Source organism: Megalobrama amblycephala, linkage group LG11 (assembly GCF_018812025.1).
Source record: "Megalobrama amblycephala isolate DHTTF-2021 linkage group LG11, ASM1881202v1, whole genome shotgun sequence".
Lineage (NCBI taxonomy): Eukaryota > Metazoa > Chordata > Actinopteri > Cypriniformes > Xenocyprididae > Megalobrama > Megalobrama amblycephala.
The window spans coordinates 9,289,474-9,309,581 of record NC_063054.1 but is presented as its reverse complement, the minus strand read 5'-3'; the positions used below and the strand labels follow the sequence as shown (position 1 = coordinate 9,309,581).

The 20,108-nt window shown below is 35.4% G+C and overlaps 1 protein-coding gene across 1 annotated transcript in view; it reads right to left on the bottom strand.

The window, feature by feature from the left end:
- The window catches only part of oma1 (OMA1 zinc metallopeptidase), a 26,772-nt gene extending 6,848 nt beyond the window's left edge, over positions 1-19,924 (bottom strand). Inside the window, exons 1-7 of the mRNA XM_048208604.1 lie at positions 19,153-19,924; positions 17,026-17,254; positions 16,597-16,770; positions 14,641-14,748; positions 10,393-10,521; positions 6,124-6,198; positions 2,765-2,914 (exon numbers count right to left, since the gene is read on the bottom strand). Of these exons, the coding sequence (XP_048064561.1) occupies positions 2,765-2,914; positions 6,124-6,198; positions 10,393-10,521; positions 14,641-14,748; positions 16,597-16,770; positions 17,026-17,254; positions 19,153-19,559 (1,272 nt within the window). The 5' untranslated portion in view covers positions 19,560-19,924. The remainder of the gene's footprint in view (positions 1-2,764; positions 2,915-6,123; positions 6,199-10,392; positions 10,522-14,640; positions 14,749-16,596; positions 16,771-17,025; positions 17,255-19,152) is intronic.
- Between the last annotated feature and the right edge of the window lie 184 nt (positions 19,925-20,108).

Below are 20,108 nucleotides of genomic sequence, written 5' to 3'. Positions count from 1 at the left end.
ATGATCCATGATATCATGATATTTTTAGTGATATTTGTAAACTGTCTTTCTAAATGTTTCGTTAGCATGTTGCTAATGTACTGTTAAATGTGGTTAAAGTTACCATCTGTTATTACTGTATTCACGGACACAAGAGAGCCGTCGTTATTTTCATTTTTAAACACTTGCAGTCTGTATAATTCATAAACACAACTTCATTCTTTATAAATCTCTCCAACAGTGTAGCATTAGCCGTTAGCCACAGAGCACTATCAAACTCATGCAGAATCAAATGTAAACATCCAAATAAATACTATACTCACATGATCCGATGTATGCATGCAGCATGCATGACGAACACTTTGTAAAGATCCATTTTGAGGGTTATATTAGCTGTGTGAACTTTGTTTATGCTGTGATAGAGTCGAGAACTCGGGAGGGGGTGGAGAGCGCACGATTTAAAGGGGCGGCAGCCTGAATCGGCGCATTTCTAATTATGCCCCAAAATAGGCAGTTAAAAAAAATTAATTAAAAAAAAAATCTATGGGGTATTTTGAGCTGCAACTTCACAGACACATTCAGGGGACACCTTAGACTTATATTACATCTTGTAAAAAAACGTATGATGGCACCTTTAAGGAACAAAAACTAAGTTACCTAGCTACAGGTTAGCTAGTATTACGGTGGTACTGATGCAAGCGGATGTCAAAGCCAAAAAACACATTATGAAAAACACACTTTAGGCAAGGGAGTGGAATTTATCATAGAAAATGAAAATGAAGAAAACCTAAGGCCTGCAAGTGCAGTGCAGCAACAAAAGCAGGATCACGTTGTGCTGTCACCCCAACAGTGTGGGAGAAAATAAAGAGTTAACATTTCCTTTAGGAAACCTTAAATAATAAAATTATTATCAAGGAAGGAAGGATGGTAGAATGGACAGATAGATGGATGGATGGATGGAAATTTTTTCTCTCAATCCAGTTCACACATCATGATGATTATTTGACTGCCCCCATGAAAAATGCCCTTTTTTTATGAGAGGAAATTGCAGTTGTTCAGAATCAAGCATAAGATCTTGATGGAGTTCAATTCACGCTCCAACAAATCACTGTCATGCACTGCATTATATATTTTGATGTACCACATAACAGCTCACATGAATTATTTAGCCTCAATCACTTATGAAGGCTCTCTTCTATGGTTGCTGGTATTGATCTAAAGATTCAACCATATAAATATCGAGTTTTCTGACGTCCCTGCGATCCATGGATCCTCCAGGCCTTTTCATGGCCTTTGTGTTTGGTTTTCCCCTCCAGCAGAAGAGTATTTATCTGTTCATTTCCACAATGAATGTGGAAATGTGTGTAGAAGGTGGAGTTTGCTCCAGAGCAGAGAGGTCTCCAGACGTCTCGTTAGCTTTGGTGGAGTCTGGATTTCAGACACGTCTGCGAGCTCTACGGTGTGCGTTTCTTTAAATCAAGAGAACACCGTACCCAGGACATATTCCTCAAGTTAAATTCAGAAAACAGCTCTCCACTTGTGTGTTAGTAGTACTGAAAACAATAACCTCTATTGTTTTCTTAGAGCTTAATGTTGCTATACTAACCAGTCAAATTTTACAAATGTAAAAGTCAATTTCCTTGCTTCCATTAAAGCTGAAGATGCTCTATGGATCATCTCAAATAAGGAAGGAGAACATGATCATCAGGTTTTACACAAATTTGAGGAGTTCATGCAGCTCAATATGATACCACTTAAAGGATTAGTTCACTTTGAAATGAAAATTTCCTGATAATTTACTCACCCCCATGTCATCCAAGATGTTCATGTCTTTCTTTCTTCAGTCGAAAAGAAATTAAAGTTTTTGATGAAAACATTCCAGGATTTTTCTCCATATAGTGGACTTCAATGGAGCCCAAACGGTTGAAGGTCAAAATTACAGTTTACAGCAATCCCAGATGAGAAATCAGGGTCTTATCTAGAGAAACCATCGCTCATTTTCTAAAAAAAATAAATAATAATTTTATACATTTTAACCATAAATGCTCATCTTGAACTAGCTCTCTTCTTCTTCTTCTCTATTTGAATTCCAGCAGTGTAGACACTGCTAAGTGTATTACTGCCCTCCACAGGTTAAAGTTTGAACTAATTGTAACATATTGTATATGACAATTAGTTCAAACTTTAACCTGTGGAGGGCAGTAATACACTTAGCAGTGTCTACACTGCTGGAATTCAAATAGAGAAGAAGAAGAAGAGAGCTAGTTCAAGATGAGCATTTATGGTTAAAATGTATAAAATTATTATTTATTTTTTTTAGAAAATGAGCGATGGTTTCTCTAGATAAGACCCTGATTTCTCATCTGGGATTGCTGTAAACTGTAATTTTGACCTTCAACCGTTTGGGCTCCATTGAAGTCCACTATATGGAGAAAAATCCTGGAATGTTTTCATCAAAAACTTTAATTTCTTTTCGACTGAAGAAAGAAAGACATGAACATCTTGGATGACATGGGGGTGAGTAAATTATCAGGAAATTTTAATTTGAAAGTGAACTAATCCTTTAAAGGGATAGTTCACACAAAAATGAAAACTATTAGGTGAGAACTGACGAACGCGAAAGCGTAGAGGATAGAGAAAAACAAAATGCTGAATGAATTAGAAGTCTAAAACAAAAATGTCAGAGGATTTCATAATAAAAGAAGAGCCCAGGTGAAAAAAAAGTGCACTCATGTTTCACTCATGTCTAATAATGTCTAATGATGCATGTATTTGTGTGCATTACCTCAGGAACGAGGCGGTCCAACTGTCTGACACGGTTTTGGTGAGAAGGGTGTGTGGACAGCCATTCGGGGACGGTTGGTTGGCCAGTCAACTGATCATTGATCTCCATCTGCTGCCAAAAAACTGTGCCCGCCCTCACGTCAGCACACGCCTGTCAGAAACACACACATATCTCAATAAATACACAAAGAGATGCTTGTCTGGCATGTTAAAGCCCCGCCATCATCAAGGGAAGCAAACAGGGAGATGACACACACAACCCGATGGGCGCTCTGAGCTCTGGACAACGAAAGCCGAGAGCAGGCTGGCTCACGGACAGCATGAATCATGACTAGTCGAGCCAGCCGCGCATCGTTACCGCAGCAACGTGCCAATGTCCTTCACCGAGCCGGCTGTGGCAGGCCGGATCTGGGCCCGTTTACGAGCAGCAGGCGGCCCGTTATTACTACTATAAGAGATAGAAGGGAATTGACTGTTTCTCCATAATGATGCCAAGCATGGGATCAGGAGACATGCTGACAGGAAGAGCACTACACCGTGAATCAGACCACTGCCACATGCTGAGAAATGCTTCCATGAAGCAGTTTGTAAAGAAACAGTGCCATCTAGAGGTCATTTAGGATACTGTGGTTATTAATGACTGATATCAAGCAGGTTCCTCACCACTGAATTGTGTCTCACGGTTTTAATTTACACAGTCATCATTATACGTTATTAGTTACACAGCTTTTATTCAGAGTGACGTAGAGGTGACTTTATTTGCATCTAATACTGTATATAATGCCCTGTTTACACCTGGTATAAAGAAACATTTTGGTCGATCGGATCACATGTAGACAAGGGAGACACATACCCTTTTACACCTGGTGTTTTAATCTCTTTTGTCCACTTTCAAGCACTTCATTTCTTTGAGGGGAGGGTCTATGGACAGTTAAATCTATGGGCTTTTTCATATCTTACGATCTAATGGACAGCTTTCATTTCAGAGCAGCAGCTTTCATTTCTGCTCTGGTTCTGCTTCAGGTGGAAACAAGGCCTGAGAAAAAAAGTTATAAGTAATAAAAAAATCTTACAGATCATTTAATCACATTAACATTTTTTACATTTGTCAGGTACCAATGTGAATTAGGCCTGTTTCACACCACACAGGTGGTTAGTTCACCCAAAAATGAAAATTCTGTCATTAATTACTCGTAGTAGTTCTACACCCATAAGACCTTCGTTCATCTTTGGAACACAAATTAAGATATTTTTGATGAAATCCAATGGCTCAGTGAGGCCTGCATTGCCAGCAAGACAATTAACATTTTCAATGCCCAGAAAGCTACTAAAGACATATTTAAAGCAGTTCATGTGACTACAGTGGTTCAACTTTAATGTTATGAAGTAGGGCTGCACGATATATCGCATGAGATTGTCACGCGCATTTCGTCAGTAATGCCGGTTCCCTGATTACCGCTAAATCGCCATCACCTGCTTTCAAATGGAGCGGCATTTAATAGACAGAGCCGTAGATCACTGAAAAGCCACGCAATATCGCGTTCATTATCGAAGATGAACGAAGGTCTTACGGGTGTGGAACGACATGAGGGTGAGAAATTAATGACAGAATTTTCATTTATGGGTGAACAAACAGTTTTTTTTTAAATTTATTTTATTGTTTTTTCTTTTTCACAGAACAAACAGAACAAAGACAACAATAAGAAAAACAAAACAAAAACAAACCTATAACAAAACAAACGGAACATTTTTGGGTGAACTAACAGTTAATCAGATTTAACTGCAACAAACTTCATCATGCAATCTTATTTACGGTAAGGGGGTGGGGGGGAGATCACATTTATTTAAATGCTAATTAATTTATTTAATTATTCTACATGAAACAAAACCTAATCCCAAAGCATAGCTATGACAGTTTTGGTAACTAAAACAAAACAAAACAAAACAAAACAAAACAAAACAAAACAAAACAAAACAAAACAAAACAAAACAAAACAAAAATATTAGATGGAAAACGCTAAACTTAAAAAAACAAACGAAAATAAGAAATTTTGCCTTGGCAACTAACTGAAATAAATACATTTAAGTTGGAGTACTGAAGTTGCTAAAACTGAAATAAAAATCCAAGCTATATAGAAAAACAAAAATTTTATTTAAAATTAAACAAAAATTGAAAATTGAAAAAAGCTAATTCAAAATCTTAATAAATTCTATAAAGGTATATGAAGAATACTAAAATTACAGTGAACTATGAATACTAACTGCTTGAATCATCTTGATTTACTGAACAGAATGTGCAGTCTGTGTCAATTCATGGATTTTTTACTAAGCCTGAGAGACTTTTTTTCCCCCCAAACAATTGTTAAACAGATTAATAATTCAGTAACGAGGTGCAAAAAATAGGCTTAAAGGGACAGTTTGTTTGCTGTTAATTTAATCACCGTAAAGCCATCTAAGATGTAGGTGACTTTTTTTCTTTAGTAGAAATGTAAAGATTTTTAGCTGAAACCCTAGTCTTTGGTGATTCATATAATGCAAGTCACTTTGAGAGTAAAAAATACATACAGGCAAAACAAAATTAATATATAGCTTTACAAAAATATTTTAAAATATATAAAACAAATATAAAAAAAAAAAAAAAAAAAATACAACATGGGTGTCTTTCCTCTCTTTTGTAAACAAACACTATGTCAGCTCACGTGTGAGTTTGCAACCCATGCATACACCATACTGCGACAGGAAGCTTGGGCTCCAGACTGCTATGAACGCTCTCAAGACCGTTTTTCAAAGCTGTGGATTACAGGTAAAAGTGTTGTAAATATGTTCACTTTCTTGCATAGACTGATCGTTTTGCTTCATAATGAATCGTCAGGAGCCACAAGTATTAATTTTGTTTTGCCCGTATATGTATTTTTTTGTTTTTTTTTTAACTCTCAAAGTGATGGCAGCTATTGACTTGCATTATATGAATCACCAAGGACCATGGTTTAAGCTGAAAATCTACTGAGGAATAAAAAAGTCACCTACTGTACATCTTGGCCTGAGGGTGAATGTATTAACAGCAAATGTTCATTTTTTGGGTGAACTATCCCTTTAAAGTCTACTTGCAGCTGCACTTTTGCTACTCAGCAGTGTGCTGCTTATGCATGCAGTGTAAATTCTGAAACCTGATATAAACATATAAGCTGCTTACACTGTGAAACAGAACTTATTGTGCATTTTAGGTAGATTCTAGGGAACGCATATTGATACATTTTATCAATATGCGTTCCCTAGAATCTACCTAAAATGGAATTGAACCCAAAAGCTTGGTGTTGCTACAAGAAGACTGTGTACTGAATCTGATCATATCTGCAGTACCTTGGCAGCCAGCTGCAGGCCAACCTGGTCCGCCTCCGCCTCAAGCTTACGACTGTAGGGCCGCTCAAATAAGAACTACAACACATACAGAGAAAATGACAAAGAATATGCAGTTAAATGAGCTATTCTGACAACGCACACAGGAGTTATATTGGGTAAACAGAGGAAGATGGACAGAATAAAGTGAACCATATTTGGAGAACAAAATGACTAGGAGATAAAAAGCCCAACCATTAAAATGTAATTTATTTTAAATGTAATGGGCAAAGATGATGAAAAACAAGGAAAGAAAGGGATGAAAACTCACATAAAAAGGAGAACAAGAGAGTACAAGGTATCTTAGAAGAAAAACACCATAAAAAACTAAAGTACAATTAAATTGAAAGTGGGCCTTTGTTTCATGCCGTAGAGTGATTCAGAAAATGCAAATTCAATATCCATTTAGAAGACAAATAAATGTAGCTGAATTTTAACTAACCTCAAATTGAAGTCCTTACAAACCCAAATAAGATCTCCTCTGAGATATTGTTATTGTTTTATAATGGTGGTGAGAGAGCACTTGAGAAGCTTTCTTTGAGCTCGAGTGGAGGAGTATAATTCATGGTTAAAGGGTCTTTCAGGGATTTTAGAATCAATGTTTAAGGATTGTTTGCATCGTTAATGGACAAACCCAACCTAAACCCAGTCCCGTCAATGTCTTAAGCTTAATTCTGAACAAACAAAATGTAATAAAAATATAAAATGATAAATAAGATATATAGTCAGTCAGTAAGATTTCTTTTAAAGAAATTAATACTTGTATTCAGCAAGGGCACATTAAATTGATCAAAAGAGACAGTAAAGACATTTATAATGTTACAAAAAATTATGCTGCTCTTTAAACTTTGTATTCATTAAAGAATCATAAAAAAAATATATCACAACTGACATTTTACTGAATTTTTGATCAAATAAATGTAGCCTTGGTAAGCATATTTATACATACCTATATCAGTTAACAAAAATTATTAGTTAAAGGTGCCCTAGAACGTCTTTTTAAAAGATGTAAGATAAGTCTAAGGTGTCCCCTGAATGTGTCTGTGAAGTTTCAGCTCAAAATACCCTATAGATTTTTTTTATTCATTTTTTTAACTGCCTATTTTGAGGCATCATTAAATATGAGCCGATTTAAGCTGCGGCCCCTTTAAATCTCCCGCTCCAACCCACGGAGCTCACGCTTGCCTTTAACAGCATAAACAAAGTTCACACAGCTAATATAACCCTCAAAATGGATCTTTACAAAGTGTTCGTCATGCAACATGTCTAATCGCTTAAGTACAGTGTTTATTTGGATGTTTACATTTGATTCTGAATGAGTTTGATAGTGCTCCGTGGCTAAAGCTAACATTACACACTGTTGGAGAGATTTATAAAGAATGAAGTTGTGTTTATGAATTATACAGACTGCAAGTGTTTAAAAAATGAAAATAACGAGTCTTGTCTCTGTGAATACAGTAAGAAACGATGGTAACTTTAACCACATTTAACAGTACATTAGCAACATGCTAACGAAACATTTAGAAAGACAATTTACAAATCTCACTAAAAATATCATGTTATCATGGATCATGTCAGTTATTATTGCTCCATCTGCCATTTTTCGCTATTGTTCTTGCTTGCTTACCTAGTCTGATGATTCAGCTGTGCACAGATCCAGACGTTAATACTGGCTGCCCTTGTGTAATGCCTTGAACATGGGCTGGCATATGCAAATATTGGGGGCATACATATTAGGGATGTCCCGATCACGTTTTTTTGCCCTCGATTCCGAGTCCGAGTCATTTGATTTTGAGTATCTACCGATACCGAGTCCTGATCCGATACTTCTATAATACATGAAAAAGAATAAAGAAGAGCGAAAAAAACAGATCCAGGAACAGTGCTTTTCAGGTTTTTCAGGAATCTAACAATCGTTTTCACGTACAGAAAATGGATAAAGTAATCAAATATAAAATATCACTGCATATTATCTTTACTGTATAAAATAAATAAAGATTAATCATTATTGAAGTTACAAAAACTATTCAGTCAAGAGCAGTGAGTGATTTCTTTGTTATTTGTTGTTTGATTTAACATTAAAAACAGGCAGCAGGAATAGTTTTTTTTCCCTAGAAGACATGCACGATCCAGTACATATACTGTTACACATGCGTCTTTCTCGACTAATATACGTTCACTTAAGACATAACCGACTATGTTTGCTAGGATACTCGCTAAGACGGGCATGTTGACATAATTTTTGTATGAATTTGTCCGCTTAAGCGCAAGACTTGAAAGAGAACTCAGTATTTGCGCGCTGACTGAAATAAGCGTGTGCGCGCTTCGGATGAGCGCACACAAATCTTCTCACAGCGCGTGCGAGTTCTCTTTCGCGTCTTGTTCTTGAAGGTTTAAATCAGCAAAGCTTAAATGAGTTAGTTTAAACACAGATAGCAGCGTGTGCTGTTCAGGTCTCACCGGCGCTCGCGCGCTATCAACACCAGGGTGATGACGGCGTAAATGACTGGACATTAGAGCATACGGCACTCGCAGTTAACAGTTTACAAAGAGTGACTGTTTTGTCCACGCTTTCTGATTATCGTTGTTGTAACGTTTTGCGCATCCATCGACTGAAACATACATTATTTGAACTCTGTCTGTCTGTTTTCCACGTTGCTATTTTAAACAAACCATATTAACCAATAGATGCGTCGTCATTCGAGATGGACCGCGGTGCAAGTGCGTACCTAACCCTAAGTGGAGAACCGTAGGGTTCGATTTTTTACTGAGAACCGTTGCACCCCTAATAACGTTACATATCCGAGTCCTGATCGGGAGGTAACGTCCGATTCCGATCGAGTCTGAAACCACGTGATCGGGCCCGATTTCCGATCACGTGATCGGATCTGGACATCCCTAGTACATATTAATGATCCCGACTGTTAGAGTAACAGTCTGTGTTATGTTGAGATTCGCCTGTTCTTCGGAGGTCTTTTAAACAAATGAGATTTATATAAGAAGGAGGAAACAATGGAGTTTGAGACTCACTGTGTGTCATTTCCATGTACTGAACTCTTGTTATTTAACTATGCCAAGATAAATTCAATTTTTAATTCTAGGGCACCTTTAAGCTTTATCACACTTATTCTGTCCAGAATAGCACGAGTGCAAATGTGATAGGCTGATTTTAATAAATAAGAAGTTAATATTGTGTTCATATTTTAGACACAATATTGTCTGTTTTGCTCAATTTTGCCATCGAAAATGTAAAGACAATGCAGAACTGCTCGTCTCGTATCAAGACACAGCGGCATTTAATTTCTGAATCCACATTTTAAATGAAACGAATGAACCATGTTGGACTTGAAGCGGTGCTGAATTCACTCACTGAATAAATGAGCCGTTTGAAAGAATCGAATGAATGAATGAATGATTGAGTCAATGACTTAATCATTAAGACATTCACCGCCAGTATAATTTCATTAAAAAGTAATTTCATATTTCCATAGAAATAAAAAAACATTAAAGGTATAGTTTACCCAAAAATGAAAATTCAGTCATCATTTACTCGCCCTCATGGTCCAAAAGAGTATGTGTAATAAATTCTATGTTGGATCAAATAAAATATTTCTTGCTGAAGCTACTTTTTGTAATGTCTTATTTGATGCTTTACACAATAATGACTTTAAATGATCTTTTCGGAGTAATTTCTCAGCCAAATTTGAAGTGTGATTCATTTGTGATTAATTAGTTTAAACATTTTAATTACCTGACATCCCAGCATATATATATATATATATATATATATATATATATATATATATATATATATACATACATATATATATATATACATACATATATATATATATATACATATATATATATATATATACATATATATATATATATATATATATATACATATATATATATATACATATATATATATATATACATATATATATATATATATATATATATATATATATATATATATATATATATATATATATATATATATATATATATATATATATATATATACTGACGCAATATTTATCAACAAAATCATTTTATTTCAAACAGACTGGGAAAATGAAGTGTCTTGATTAGCTGTGAACATCTCACTGGTTCAAGACCAGCAAGTTCAAGGCCAGAACCACCTTTTCTTCAGTGGAAGCATGTGGAAGGCAGATTAGGAATCGATTGAAATAGAGTTCAAACAGATATGGCAAGGTCAACCGTCACCTGCACAAGTTTGCTCTGAATCCACTGGCCCAAAAGAGCTAAACTGTCCCGAGGACAGATGGCCCAGATCGCCGTCAGCAGGATGACAGACAGCAGGTCCACGACGTGAGACAAACTGGCCTGCTCTGCCTGAGAAAGAGAAAGAAATTCATTATGGGCTTTTCTGTCTTTGTTGATTTTGTTGTTTATCTACTATGCTAATTTGTTTGCATTTTGGTGTTAAGAAGCATTTTTACTCTTGCTATGCAGCCCATTCTCTGACAGCATTCCCAATTAGGAACAATGTAGAAAAACAAAGAAAAAGAAACAAGCAATTTAACAAAGAGAGACATAATGAACCACACTGAATTGTAATTACAATACACATTCTACTGAAAGAGGGGCAACAGATATACGCCAAAACACATGTCCACGGGTGGCCAGGTACATGCCGCAAAGCAGATCTGTTAGGTAATTATGTCATCTTCATGGTCATAAAGTTTTTTAACCTGTTACAATAGCTTACTTCCATTAAAATGTATGATTTTCATTTTATTTTCACCCTCGAACCCATTTGTGTGTGTTTTTATTATTCTTTTAAACATAACATGATATTTTTATTAAATGTCTTTGCTGTTCTTTTACATACAATTTTTAATGACTATCAAATATATCTTGGTTTTGTCCTCACACAAATATGGGATATTTTGAAGTTATTTTTTTTGTACTTTTTGGAGCCACTTGACTGTAACTGTTCAATATCTGCTTCCATGTGGAAAAGAGCAGCTTGGACATTTTGCTAAACATCTCCTTTTGTGTTCAACATATACACAACCATTAATAAATTTGGTGTCTGTAAGATTTTTTTTAATGTTTATAAGTCTCTTATGCTCACCAAGATTGCATTTATTTTTATCAAAAATACAGTTAAACTGTAATATTCTATTGTGAAATATTATTTCAGTTTAAAATAACTTAGTTTAACCTATTTTAAAAAGTAATTCATTTCAGCATCATTACTCCAGTCTTCAGTGTCAATTGATCCTTTCATAAATCATTATAATATGCTGATTTGCTGCTCAAGAAACATTTATTATCAGTGTTGAAAATGATTGTGTTTTTTTGTGGAAAGAGTGATCAGTTGTTGTTTTTTTAAGTATTCTTTGCTGAATAGAAAGAATATGGAAAAAAAAACATGTGCGTCAATTATAAGATTGCTTTTCCTCTCGACTTTAGCTATGATCCCAGAATAAAATAATTGTTGATTGCAGTGTGCATGCAGGTTTGTAGCATTTGCAACCAGTCAGAGGTTGTCTCATAGAGTGCCAGCTTGTCGCGGACTTAAAATAACTAAGGAAACACTTGAGTCTAATAACATGACCGTGGCTTTAAAGGGACTTTTTAATGTCATTGAAAAATCAGTTTAGTTTTTCACAGCCATATCATGTTAGCCCTCATATGAGCGCTAAGCTCCTTCACCAAAACCAGACCCACAAGCATGCAATGATGTAACAGCTCTGAAACTAAACCATCTCTTTAAACCGAACCCTTAACAGCGCTTGGCGCCTCTGAGACAGGACGCCTACTTCTCTTAATTTAAACCAAGTGAAAAGATGAAAGTAAAACATGACACACGCAAAAGAGAGATAAAGCGAGCACTCGAATCTAATGAAGGGTGCTTTACTTCCAGAAAAAAATCTGAGAGACACAACAAAGGAAGTACAAATTTAATTTGATCCAAACAATAAAGGCCAGAGGCAGTCCGAGGGTCCTATAACCATCTGACAAACGGTGCATATCACAGGCCATGTAATACTCAAAAATCAACAATGTAATAAACAAAAATCAAAATGAGCCTAAGCAAGACATGGCTTGACATTAACACCCACCAACCCGCAAAATGCGGGTGGATTTCCACAGTGGCGTGTAACTCAGTCACTCCTACTAGGCACTTTGGTGGGTTGATTTTTATATATAATAAGGCTACATAAATTTTTCAACTGTAGTCAAAAATACCGATTTTTCAGAACACATCAATACTGAAATATCTGAAACACTTCCAATACTCATTTTCCTCAGAATAGATACACTATACCAGCTGCGGTATCTCTCAGACAGCAACACACAAACCCTCCTCCCCTCACTCACTCGTTTCATTTGCTCCAGATGAATATTGTTGGTGTTACAGGGCTTGAGTTTTGGGATTGCGTGTATTGCGCATAATTTTACTCATTCCCACAGATTTTGTGCTCACACTCAAAGTGCACACACATAAAGCCGCCTCTCATTACTAAATTGAGTTTTTTTTCACTGCTTATTGCACTTAAACAGTCAAATACACACAAAATAATGTCAAAATGCTGGTCTTGGTGAGTATTCATGTAAACACAGTCAGTATGTTTTAAGTGAACATAAACAGTTGAGAAAGAAAACGCATGTGTAACAGTATAATGGATCTGTGCATCAGGTCTTAAAGTGACAGCAGCCTAATATACCTGCTGCTGAATTATGAGATAATGTTAAACATATCTATATGGCAGTGTTTCCCCATGGTATTAATGTCAAACTGGTGGCCAGTAAAAATGCTGAGTGGTTAGCAGTGTTGGGCACGTTACTTTAAAAAAGTAATTAGTTATAGTTACTAGTTACTTCTCACAAATAGTAACGGAGTTAGTAACTGAGTTACATCATTATAAAAGTAACTAATTACCAGGGAAAGTAACTATTGCGTTACTTAAAAAAAATAAAATATGTCAAATAACTTGAATGCCCCCAATATTAAATATAGGCCTAAGTCTAAGAATAAATTATTCTTGATCCGACTCGTGACTCATGATCCGCTCTTGCTTATGAAATTTCTCTGTACTGTAATACGTGTTGGTAGCCATTAAAGAAAATGTCGTTTCATATTTATGTTTAAATAGTTCTATGTTATGTTTTAAATTCATTCATTTATTTGATTATGAAAAGTGAACAGCATGAGTAAGATGCATCATAAGATGCGCAATATATCGGGAGGCATGGAGTGGGTCAGACATGATTTTAAACACTTCATTAAGTTTTGTTTTATAGAAAGCCTTTCTTTAAAGTGAATTTCGTTTTGTAAAAATTGTATCTTAATTTTAATCAATGTTTCATCAACCAATTGCCTGGATTTAATAAATAAGAAGCAAATACAGCAGACAATATAATGGCAGGCGCGGGCGCGATCACTGGCGCGTGAACTGGAGCGTGACTTATAGGCTGAATGGACCGCAACTCATAGGCTGCTTGCCTCGCATGAGAAACATATCTATAGAAAGCTTGAAATATCTAAAAACGAAAAGAAATAGGCTACTTTGATTATGTAGCCTAATCCTCTCTCTAGGCGCGTCCAGTAGGCTATATAGCCTATGCAGAGATTACGAGAGTCAGCAATGCGAACTTCATCTCTGCAGCCGACACTGATTCAGAAAACATTACTTTATTAATAAACAATTAAAATGTCTCCTTGCTGTTTTTTTTGTCACATTCATAATCATTACTTTTGCCGGTTCTTTATGGCAAGCGTTATGCGTGCGCTTGAGTACATATATTACATAAACGCTCATTATTAGTTTATTCTCTCCAGTATTTAAGAAATTAAATTAATATAAATGTGAATAGTCAACTAATGGCTTAAATGAACAACTACTAGTTGAATAGAAAAACTTATTTCACATATTTTCGAGCCACAAAGGGTAGGCCTATTCTGGTTTGAGCTCGCGCTCAGCTCGCATGCTCACACACACAGACACACAGACAGACAGAGCATCGTACATTATTATCAATTTAAAATTATATTTGTGTATGACTAACCGCAGCACACACCAGAGAAAAATCTTTGCAGGTCCTATGGCTGAGAGAGAGCCTACTCGGATGAAAACCGCTTCAGTGAGCTCAATTATAGTAACGCAGCATTTTTTTGCCAGTAATGGTAACGGCGTTGTAACGGGAGAAAAAGTAATTCATTTGATTACTCGTTACTGAAAAAAGTAACGGCGTTAGTAACGCCGTTTATTTATAACGCCGTTATTCCCATCGCTGGTGGTTAGTAACTTTGAAAAACCACCAGCCACAGTGGCTGGTGAGCAAAAAAGTTAATGTCAAGCCCTGCTTACATTTATTAATATTATGCTATTGATTACTTTATTTTGAGCATAATTGCTTACTGGATTAAAATTAATAAACAAAAAAAATGTCCAATCGGGTGTTTCTGTGCAGAGTTTTGACGGTGTGGGCGGGACTTACTGCATGACCAATCAGAGCGTGAGCCATCTCATGTCCCAGAACAAAGACCAGCTGATGAATGTCTGCTACAGCATCCAGCATTCCTGTGAAGACGAAGATCTCTCCATTCTGAAACACAATCATTCCAGCTGTGAAATCAGAGTCATTTTCTCCTCTAGTAATCAGTCTCAAGATCTGCAGTGGATTAAGAACATTCTCTCTCTTTGCTAAAGTACTAAACTGTATGAAGAATCCGTTGAGTGGTGTAGCTCTTAAGAGAAAACATCCAAAACTGTTTTGAGTAATTTCACAACCAGTCAATCCAAAAATCAGGAGGATCAGGTTACAAAATATCTCTATTTTGTACATTTTTATATATCTTTTATAATAACTGTGCTATACAATGAAATAGGGGTATATATACACACTACTGTTCAAAAGTTTGGGGTCGGAGAGATTTTGAAATATTTTTTAAAGTCTTGTATGCTCATCCAGGCTGCATTTATTTGATCAACAATTGAGTAAAAACAGTAATATTGTGAAATATTATTTTAACTGCAATAATAGTTCAAAATATTACTTTTTTTACTGTATTTATACTTATATTTTAATATATTTTAAAAGTAATATATGATGCAAAGCTGAATTTTCAGCATCATTACTCCAGTCTTCAGTGTCACATGATCCTTCAGAAATCATTCTAATATGCTGATTTGCTGCTCAAGAAACATTTATTATTATTATCATTTTTGAAAACAGTTGTGCCGCTTAATATTTTTGTGGAAACCATGATATTTTTTAAAGGATTTTTTGATGAATAGAAAGCGTGTATTTGAGATAGAAACCTTCATATCATACATTTCTTTACTGTCACTTTTGGTCAATATAATGCATCCTTGCTGAATAAAAGTATTCTTTTTTTCTTTTTTTCTTTTTTTTTTTTTAAATCAAACTGACCAAAAACATTTTATGGTGTAATAAAAGTGTATATCGATATATAGTGCAATACTTTTTTCAGACTCAGATTTATTTGTGTATTTATTTCATGTCCAACATACAATATGTTGGATAATGAAGATGAAGGTGATCTAAAGCGCAAACTCAGAGACTGAAGTTTTTCTGCGCAGTCAGAGTTGCTTCTAAAAATTGGCAGAAGGAAAAGTTATAAGTGGAAAAATGAAAATGATTAAAAAAAAATAATGACCCCCTTTAAATTGAATAAAGTTTATTTATTTATTAGACAAACAATTTGGTTATTAAAGGTCCCGTTTTTCGTGTTTTTTTGAAGCTTTGATTGTGTTTATAGTGTGCAATAACATGTGTTCATGTTTCGCGTGTAAAAAAACACAGTATTTTTCACATAATTTACTTATCTGTATACCGCTGTTTCCACTGTCATAAAAACGGGCTGATGACTTCCTTGTTCTATGAAGTCCCTCCTTCAGAAATACGTAACGAGTTCTGATTGTGCCAGCGGTTCCTGTGTTGTGATTCGACAGCAGTTTAGCGCATCTTGCCCGGAAAGGTCACGCCTCTTACCATAACGTGGAGATGCACGCGCTCAGTGTTATTGTAAACATGTCTTTAATTTTACCCTATCAATTTGAGCCGGAATCAGACCCGGTGATTGGACTGCGGGATGAAAATAACAGCGTTTCGACGACATGGCGACAAACACACTCTACAAACGCAACTCTTGTGTATTCCTGTGGGCGGAGGTTAGTCAAAGTGACGTTTTCAGAAGTCAAAGTTAGTTTTAGTGACGTCATTAAAGAAGGAAGTAGAGGGATGTAGTCCAAACTGGCCGTTCGATGTAGGAGACTTCTGTTAAATAAAATATCTCGCTTGGCATTGAACTTTGAGCTTTAAAATTTTACAGATTTTATTTATACTCTAACACCAACATTACACACTAACTAAAGTTTGAAACATGGGATCACGAAGAACGGGACCTTTAAGTTATCAGATATGACTCACTGGCAAAACAAATGCGTTGATGGGAGTGCCGTCCACCACATGGACAGTCCAGGGGACAGAGGACATCTCAGCAATGTCCTTGTTCCTCTGGACCAGAGTCTGAACCACGAGCTCCACCGCCTGGTGCCTGTGGTCCGACGGAGCAATCAGAGAATCCTTAAAGTCCTCCATATACTGAGAGACAGAATAAAGGAGAAAGAGGAGCAAGAGCCCATGAAATAAAATGGAATTAAATTAAATGATTTGTGAAATTCTTTCATTTTCATAATATCCCATAGCACAATAAAATACTTCTTTATTTTTGGACCAACTCCAGGCATTTGCATACACTATTATAAGACTTACATATTTCCCTGGAAGTGCTATTGTTGATCATAAATTCAAAATGTAAACTGAGTACACAAGCTGTGCTGACTTGACCAGGCGTACCACTTCCGCAGTGGACTGAGCCAGTTCCATGAAGGCCTCCTTGCTGAACAGCAGCAGTCGGGTCCTGCCCGTAATTGGAGATTCATCCAGGTGGGTGAGAAAGAGGAGAGAGATGAAGATCAACAGTCCCGACCCAGCTCCCAACAAGTGCCAGCGTCGACGCCATGTCCACTCACGAAACAGCTGCTTTTTATTGGGCGGCAGGGCCATCCACCATTTTCTGATGCTCCTAGAGACCGAGAGACACGCATGAAATCTGAATCTGAGTTCTTAATAAATCTTTTCTTACCCTCACAGAAAACCAAGAACTTTGGTGTCAATGACCTGCCATATGCTCCCCATTTACTAACCACATTGAGACTGTATAAGGGCTTTAAAAATCTAAAGCAGTTTTATAAGTTTATAAATGGCTTAAAGTGATAGTACACCCAAAAATGAAACTTTTGTCATCATTTAGTCACCCTCAAGTTGTTCCAAACCTGTAGGAGATTTTTTTCTTCTGTTGAATGCAAAAGAAGATATTTTGAAGAATTTTGTAACCAGACAGATGACGGTAGCCATTGACTTCCATAGTATTTTTTTTTTCCTACTATGGAAGTCAATGGCTCCCGTCAACTGTCTGGTTACCAACAACATGAGGGCGAGTAAATGATGACAGAATTTTCATTTTTGGGTGAACTATCACTTTAAATGTACATTTGATGTTCAACTGTTCAAAAGATTTAAAAAACTACTTTTATTCAGTTAAAGATTTTTACATTGTTACAGAACATTTATATTTCAGAGAAATGCAGTTCTTTTGAACTTTCTTTTCATCAAATAGTTGCAAAGAATTTCCCTTTACAAATCTAGCTGATTTAGTGTGATACAGTTTAAAAGTATATATTTAATAAAATATAGATAAAATATATTAATTATCTCAGCATCAGCCAATAATTAGGGGTAAAAACGGTATGGATTTAAAATATTAGCCACTGTATCCGTTACTGGTCATAATAAAATAAATAAAATCCAACATAAATAAAAATAATAATAATAATAATAATCTGCAAAAATATCTATCAACAGATAATATATTTAGATGTAGTTATTTGCCAAAAAAAACTATAAAAAAGTTATAGATTAAAAATACTGAAATTGTATTGGTCATAATATCAGTTATTGGCCTACATTTTAAAATAATAATAATAATATAGTACAGATTTATAATTTTGGCCACTATATCAGTTACTGGCCATAATAACATAAATAAAATACAACATAAATAAAAATATTAATGCAAAAATATATATCCACAGATTATTTCCATTATTTTCCAAAAATGCTTTTTAAAAGTAATAGATTAAAAATATTTAAATACTATTGGTCATAATATCAGCTATCGGCCTACATTTTAAAATAATAATAATATAGTACAGATTCATAATTTTGGCCACTATATCAGTTATTGGTCATAATAACAAATAAAATCCAACATAAATAATAGTAATAATAATAAAATAATATTAATTAAAAATATCCACAGAGAATAATTAAATGTAGTTATTTGCCAAAAAAGCTATTAAAAGATATAGATTAAAAATATTTAAATACTATTGGTCATAATATCAGTTATCATCAGCCTACATTTTAAAATAATAATAATAATAATAATAATAATAATAATATAGTACAGATTTATAATTTTGGCCACTATATCAGTTACTGGCCACAATAAAATAAATAAAATCCAACATAAATAATAATAACAATAAAATACAAATCTGCAAAAATATCTATCCACAGAGAATATATTTAGATGTAGTTATATGCAAAAAAAAAAAAAAAAAGAAAAGAAAAGAAAAGAAAAGATAAAATATTGAAATACTAATTGTCATCATATCAGTTATTGGCCTACATTTTTAAATAATAATAATAATAATAATTTAATTAAAAAATAATTTTGGCCATCATATTAGTTATTATATCATAACACAGCAATAATCATTGAGTATCACTTCCTGCCACAAACAAGTATCGGTGCATCCCTATCTGGAGCTGTTCACTGATTCATCAATTTCATGGAAATGAGGAGGCAATGATGTCCTTCTTATGTCGTCGTTATATGAGGTATTTGAGGAGACTCACCTGCCCAGAATAATGGCCATGAGCTTCTGCAGGGGCTTCAGGACCAGCCAGATCAGGGGTGCAGGTAAAGCTCTCAGCCTGCCTGAGGTGTGAAACTGACTCGACTGAACGATCAGCGGCACTCGATGACCTGGAGGAGGTCTGAATGCTGTTATACAGGTGTCGAGTCTGAATCCTGACCTCAGACACAGAGATGGAGGAGAAACAGTGACAGGTCCTCTCGGTTTCAGATAGAAAGATGAGTTTGTCCGAGCAGAGGCAAAGAGTGATGGACGGCAGTGAAAGTGTCTCGCTCCACAACATCTTATCACTGAGTGAAACCGGAGCCGGTTTATTGACGTTAAAGTGCACAACATGTCGAGCTTCACCAGGCGGATATAAACCTGCTTATAAAATGCACTGAACATTCATATTCACTCTTGTGTGCTTAATAATTATAGTGGTCAAATATTTATAGTTTATAGGCTATTTATGCATGTCAAATTCACAAAAGTAGTTTCAATGACAGTGTCTAAGAAGCAAAGAAGTCCATTTAAGTCCACATGGTGCTTTGATCGAGCAGTAAAACGTTAACTAGACGGCTAAAACTTTCAGCGTTGGTAGACTTTTATTGCTACAACTGCTTAATCATACGGATTAAGTATTTAAAAAGCGTATCTGTTTTGACAAGCCCTCGAAACTCTTCTCCTCTAAATACTTCACTGCGACAGTTAAAACTCTCCCCCGCGAACAACAACACTTCGCCATGGTTCCGCCCGTCATTCACAGGTCACAGTAATTAATATATTTTAACACTACCGTCATTAATTCTTCCATAGTCTTCGGGGTCATTTTAACCCGTTTTCAGTAAAGAATACACAATAACCACCTATATTTGAAGACTTCAGATGCAAAAGCCTCTAAGTGGCGTCTGAAATTTTCTTCTATAATGAGCATTTTTATTAAGCTCGTATGTT